At 41.5% G+C, this 6,925-nt stretch overlaps 1 protein-coding gene across 1 annotated transcript in view; it reads right to left on the reverse strand.

Moving 5' to 3' along the window:
- Positions 1–3,022, reverse strand: part of TRIM71 (tripartite motif containing 71, E3 ubiquitin protein ligase) — a 13,653-nt gene extending 10,631 nt beyond the window's left edge. The window contains exon 1 of the mRNA XM_010134447.1: positions 2,861–3,022. Within this exon, the coding sequence (XP_010132749.1) occupies positions 2,861–2,974 (114 nt within the window). The 5' untranslated portion in view covers positions 2,975–3,022. The remainder of the gene's footprint in view (positions 1–2,860) is intronic.
- Between the last annotated feature and the right edge of the window lie 3,903 nt (positions 3,023–6,925).

A 6,925-nucleotide genomic window follows, 5' to 3' on the forward strand; every position in this document is an offset into this window, starting at 1 on the left:
GGCACACGAGCACAAGTTCTCGTGTTCGGAACAGACTTAGAAACGCATGATCCAGGCCTGGACCACCTCAGCACAGGGAAGCAGGGGAAGCTTTCCACTGCTGCAGAACCTGACTGAGGAAAAACAAGCCTCTTGCTGCCAGGCTTAGTATTTTGGAGAGGACTTCAACTCCTTTGTAAAATGAGGTTTGGACTTTTCAGGACTACACAGGCTACATCAGGCTTCAGTGAATGAAGAGGCTGAAATGTATAGCAACTCACAGCTTTTTTTTTTCCCCTCATGTCTGAAAAACAATCTTCCCTCCAAAGCCACAGGAAGAGTTTAAATAAACATTTCTTTCTTAAAGCCTTCAACTTTGCTTAACCAGATACTCTCCAGTCAATTGACTCACGGCTTGATTTCCCCTCCTGCAAAGCTCTTCAAATGCCACCTTTTCCCCTTTATTCTCAACCACCCCTCCTCATCCATCCTCAACATCTTATGTCAGAGAGCTGTAACTTTCAGCGCTTATTAAGTAAGTTACCAGTTCAGTAGTATGAATCAGTCCCACTAAGAAGTGTTACTATGCCATATTACTTTTCAAGCCTCTTAAAGGTCCGGTCTATGTCCCTCATATTGCAGCTTGTACTGGCATTTAATTGTCTGCTGACTGTTCCCAATCTCCAAGAAAAGCACTCTTCAAGAAGAATCATGCCAATTTGTTCTTGTTACTTTAGAGTTTGTTTAAAATTCATGCTGACATACTGTTTTCCTCCCTAGGTTAAAAGTATAGCTTCACATCCCTATTTTCCCAAGAAAAAGGAAAGTTCTGCTCCATAAAAACTTCCTTATGCAGCAGGCTCACTGATCAACCCTTGCGTCAGGCACCTCTGCCTTTAATTGCATCACATGCTCTTCTACTTGATGCTGACTGCTTAGGTAGTAGCTGTCTTGAGCTCTACAGTCTTCCCATGTCTATACACAGATTACCACTTCAACTTTATCAACCATCTGCTCACTCACTACCCTTTTTCTGTACAGCACTACAGATTAAAAAACCCGCTAAACCAAGAAAACAACTCTATTCTTGAAAAGCATGGCTCATTTTACATAATCTTTACACAAGCTACCCAGTTAACACTTCTAGCCTCTTAACCTGGATGGGCTGTTGCTAGACCAGGACAAAACTGCACAAACTACATTCAGTTAAGTTGCTTGTTCAAGTTACATCAGCAGAGCCAGGACCTCCCACCTTTTACCTGTACCATCATAAAAGTAGTCAGCTCACCACAATGGTAGGAACCTCCAATATAGAAACCAGAAGAAAATGAGGGAACAATGAGTAAAGTAAACCCAGCAGGAAGAAGCAGGCACAAAAGCATTCATGCAATAGTACCAGAGAGGTACTCAAGGATATTCTAGTTTGAGCCAAGAGACAAGACAGTCCCTTCTTAGACAATTTATCCACACCAGGTAGATACTTAAGAGCCCTAGAGATCAAAAGCAGTAATTTAATTACTAATGGAGAAGTCCTTGTCTAGGACAGCCTGGAGAAAGTCAGAATACTGCACTAGTAAGGTTCTTTAAACTAATGAAGACGTGTGAAATGTTTCAGTATGGATACTGCTACAGAGCTTTATGATCCAATTTAAAATAAATCTTGGAAGAAGCTAAGGTTTGCAGGATTCTGTCTAAAGATGTAGTTTTAAATTAGCTGTCCAGCCCCAAAAACTTGGTGTTTGCTGTTCCGCTGTAACAAGTTAATATCACAAGCTAAGGGAAGCATCAGCAATAGTTTACTATCTATACCACCACAGTACTTAGTATTTCAATTCCACAGGTACAAAGACTTAAGGAGAGAAAAGTTGGCTGCTCCTGTCCCACTGAACAAGCTTACTTCATCTACTAGAAAGAAGCAACGATGGCAAACAGTGGGGTTGTTGGGGTTTTTTCGTCATTGTTTGTACCATACATGTGCCAGGAAAGCACACCTGATTCAGAAAAGTTTACTTCCTATACATAGCATTCTACCAACATTTACTCAAAAAAAACCCTTTAGTTAAATCACATGGAAGTTTTGAATATCTAGCTCAAATCTAGAGCATTTGAGGCTAACAAAACTAGAAGGTAGTAGTGGAGTGAGGCTTCCCACTATGCCTTCCCCATCCAAAGTTTCTTTATACAGGCAATACTGCAAATAAAATACAGCAGTTACTACTAGGTATTAGTGAGCAAATGTAAGTATCTACATACCCCTGCAGGTTAAATCCCTAAGTAAATTCCTTCTGTAGTTTGGAGGTGGATAGCACAGTGCTTCCAGTCCTTGCTAGGTATTTACAGTTGCATTATAAAGGATAGCTGAGGTAGGATGCAGTAATAGGCAGTTACAGTATGTATCTGTGTGCAGAGTAATCCTTGTATGGAGATAACTCTAGATCCTTTGCACAGGCAGGTTAGTTTCACGCTAATCCAACAGCTGATTAGCATTTTATATTTGATGGCAACCAGAGCAATAGGTAGTTGCAGTGCTAGATGCTGTACAGGCATAAAAGACATCTGAAAATAAGACTCAGTTGTAAATATAAAACCAGGCTTGGCACTCACTACTTCACAAGATCAGAACTTTCTTTAAAATGCTTCATGTTCAAATGCATTTGTACAGTGCTTCATATATATTGTGATTTACATGACAGGATTACACTGCAAGAATGCAAAACTTGTAACAGCACTTTGTTCTGCACCACAGCCACTTCTGTCAAATTTGAGAGAACAGAAGGGATGAGAAGACTGACAGCAGAAAGCTTTTTGCCTTGACACCTTGCCCTGTCAGACAAATGGTGGGGAGAGGGGAAATAATGTATTGAAGTGGGGAGTATCTTACTTGAATAGCTTGTCGTCCTTGCTGAGCATCTGCCAAGAGCTGAATAGTGAGAGTCCTGGAATCCTGGAGGGCGTCTTGGAGGTAGATAAAGCTGTGGCCCATGTGTCGTCCCATGGTACATTCCCGACATATGGGGACAGAACAGGTATCACAGTAGAAATGCAGCACCTAGAAGAAAAATAAAATCTGTATCACTATCTAATAAAGAATTAAATAGAAAACAGAGTCAAGATGAAAAGGAAAAAAAATTCCAACAGCTTAGCTATAAAGGAGATGGTTAGAGGCAGTAGCAATAGGCAAAGACTTCACAATAGTTTCTCCACAGAGGAAGAGCTATCCTTCCCCAGTAAGTTCCAAATCATACTCTAACAAGTAGATAGAAATATCATTGTTTTCTTTGCAATACAATACTAGGAAGAGTGACCACATCAGCTCCTCTTAAGAGCAGAAGCTGTCTGCCAACATTTGCAGATTGGAGATGTCATCTATGGTAAGTTTCAGGTGAAAACTTTTCCTACATGCACAAACACCACATTCTCTTAAGTGGGTCATTTAATAATTAATGCACTGGGGAACTGAAGCACCAGCACACCCAAGCCTAGAAGGGGAAAACAAATTACACATGCTAAGAACCATCTTTTATGTTCTCAAAATATGCAAATCCCTTAATGTTCAGGACAGTGACAATATTAGGCAAAACTCCCTCCCGCTGCTTCCAACAGCAAAGCAAAGACCCTTTGCTATGACATAGTGTCTAGGGCATTAAGCATGCTCATCAGAGCATTTCAATGCTACAGTGAACTGTGGGTAACCACTAAAACCCTATTCTATTCACGAAGCACTTACAAACTCTATATTCCAATCACAATCAAAATCTTAGACCAACATGTTAGCCTACAAAGTTTGATCCATTCATCAACCATAACTGTTGCCATTCCACCCAGTAGAGGGAAGTGGCAGACAAAAACAGCATCTTCCATGGAATTGAGGCAAACAGAAATCAGCTGTTTTGTTTTCAAAGATGCAAGTGTGAGGGAGTACAATGCTTCAGCACAAGAAAATTCTGTATTCAAGGTCTAATTTTGTTAGAGTATATTAGAAATTCTACCATTACCACAGAAGAGTCAAAACCTCACTATACAACAGCGAACAAGTTTTCTTACTACAAAAAAGAGATATCAAATAGCTGTTGGTGGAATTTAACTCACAGCAAAGATTGGACAAGTGTTTGATATGCCTGTCTTCTCACAGCTGTCATCCAGCCACTCCCAACTGCAGCTAACAGTTTGTGATGATATGATACATAACATCCCCTTTCCCTTCTCCCTGAAATGGAATGGGGGAGGACGGGACAGGTGATTTCCTCAGATTGCCTGTGCTTCATAAAGTGACATTTTAAGCTCCTATAAGCACAACAGCTGAAGTTGTATATGGATTAATTTCTCAAAGGGACATGTGTGTCTGTGCACAAGTCAGATTTTCCTAAAAAAAAAATTTAAGTTAGGTTTTGCTGTAGTAAAAGGGGAACACACTTATGTTTTGCTTCTGTTCAAATACTAATCCCTCAGGCAGTGTCTCAGATCCTCCATAAAAAGCTGTCTTGGATGCATTATCCACATGCATCATCTTCCTCAGCTAGAGGGTTCTTTGTCTTTATGCTGTGGTTGTCTAAATCTGTATAAGATGTTCACTCGCTCATGCTGTTCTGTAATTTTGCTGTTGAAATTACAGGGAATGTTTATTACATGTTGCTGAATGAGTCCACTTAAACAACTGAGAAGTTAAGAGAATGAAAACCAATACAGGGTATCAAGTTAAGTCATATGAATCCGATATACTTTAAAAACACACAGCAGGGATTTGGGGCCTCAGTTAAGCAAAGTAGCCGAAAGGAAAATGGTGGCCACATGAACACAAGTCCAGAATCAAGTTTAAACTGTTATTAGTCCTCTAAAATAGTCAACAACATAATCAAAAGCTCAGTAAATCACCACAGACCAGTCCTGTCAACCAGGCACTCCTGCTGCAAGGTAAATGCATCCAGTGGTGAAGTCATCCAGTTCAAACCAAACAGAAACTAAGTTTAAGCTGCTCAGTTGCTTCTTGCCACCCACCAAAACGTGGCAGAAAACATCACTGCTGAATTTAGAATGGAGACAAGAGCCATAATCTCATTTCCAAAATCAGCAGATTACATAGGACATGGCAGTGATTAAATACTACAGAGCCATTAATAAAACCTCAATTTGTTTCTTAGTAAATAAAATGGTGAAAACAACCTAGATTTGTATCTGAAAGCAAAACTGTTAACAGGCTTAGGTGAAAAGAAGAGGATGGTGGTGGACTGATCTCCATCATTACACTTATTTAAAAGCCGTTACCTCTAATACCCAAAGGAGAAAGCAGAAACACATTAATCCCTGCTGTTCTCAGTGGTGAGGGGAACTAGCCCCTGAAAGAAAACTGGCAAAGTCAGCCCGCTTCAGGTTGAACTCCATCATCATCGTCATGGCTTGGCTTCGCAAACGAAGATCTGGGAAGGGTTTTTCCCACGCTCACTGCAAGCAATGAGTGCACCCTTCGGGGCTGCGCGGTGGATTTTTTAGGTGAGGCGCAGCGTGCGCGGAACTGGCTCCACCCTTTACACCTGAGGTTCATCTGCCAGGGCTTAGCGAGCTTGGACAGTGACAGCGGAGTCCTCGGGTTGTAGGTTTGGTTAGAGTGTCCTTCTCTTAGATGATGGATGAGCCTTACAGAGCTAAACGAGCTCCATCTGCCTGGGTTTGGAGTCAGAGTTGTCCTTCTCCTAGGATGGCTGCCTGAAGGCTAGTGAGCCCATCCTGCCCGTGGACACACTTTGTCTGACCCTTCAGCTGAGACCTGTCTGGCCTGGGAGACCCCACCGGAGGCACATGCCACCACCAGCACAGCTCTCAACCTCACTAGGGCACACAAGCTCCTTCCCCACAATAAGGGGGTGCCTGTGAAAGAGAGGTTGAACTAGGAAACCCCCCAGAAAGTCCTTTCTGGAAACAGACTGCACATAAACTCCAAACTTGGCAGAGGTGCAATAAGGGCAATTGTCCTCCTGTGGTCAAGTTAACATACTCACTGTCAGGAGCACCCAACTGGCTGTACATCAGCTCTACTCAGCAGTGGGGCCATGCTTACTCCTGGAGAATTAAACCAGAAAGCACCCAGCTATGCAGTGTGCAACAGCAAGGAGGACTTCTGCGAGCTGGGCTAACAGAATTTGGAACTCAGCATCCAGCTTGCCTGTGACTGCAACCACAACCAGGCAATTACTGTTAAACTCAAGTCTGCTCACATCCCAGTCCCTAGGTCATGGCCATGAAAGTCACATACTGCTAGATTAAGTTTCTATGCCTGTTTCTAAATAGAAGGGGAGGAAAAAGCCAAATTCCCTCCTTCCTCCCAAGCAACTCCCCTGCAAAAAATTCATACCAAAGTAAGTAGGACAATACACTAGTGTGTTCTCAATCCAGATTTGATGCACTTGTGTACCTAAAACATTGGCAGAGTCTCCCCTTCTTCCAGTTTCCTCAATCTGTAAAGGCATCCCCACATTTCAGTTGCACCGTTAATACAGCAACATACTGCTCCTTCTATGCTCGTTATATGACAAATAAAAAGACTCACCTTGAAATGTAAATGGGTAGTGGGAAGGAAGAGAAGAATAATACCAAGTCTTCCAGAATAGACATCAGCTTAGTGATAACTCAGCTTAAAAACCCAAATATAAAAACCAAACAAAAACCCAATTACAAAACACAGTAAAGTCCTAAAACTTACCCCCGCCACCTTATCTGAAGAGGCAGAGATGATATAGTCAAAAGATCCTTCAAGCTGTAAATTACTATCCTATTAATTTCACTATTTCCCCAAATGTATGAAACACTGATTTATAAGCAAAAGCTTTCAAACATTCTGGTTTTTCCAAACCACACAAATGTTCTGATAGGCAGCAAGAAAGAGATTAGGAGACAGAGAGATATTTCTCCTTTCAAATAAATTCAGCATTGTATAAGTTGAATTTAATGAATT

This window comes from Buceros rhinoceros, unplaced genomic scaffold (assembly GCF_000710305.1).
Source record: "Buceros rhinoceros silvestris isolate BGI_N320 unplaced genomic scaffold, ASM71030v1 scaffold254, whole genome shotgun sequence".
NCBI lineage: Eukaryota > Metazoa > Chordata > Aves > Bucerotiformes > Bucerotidae > Buceros > Buceros rhinoceros.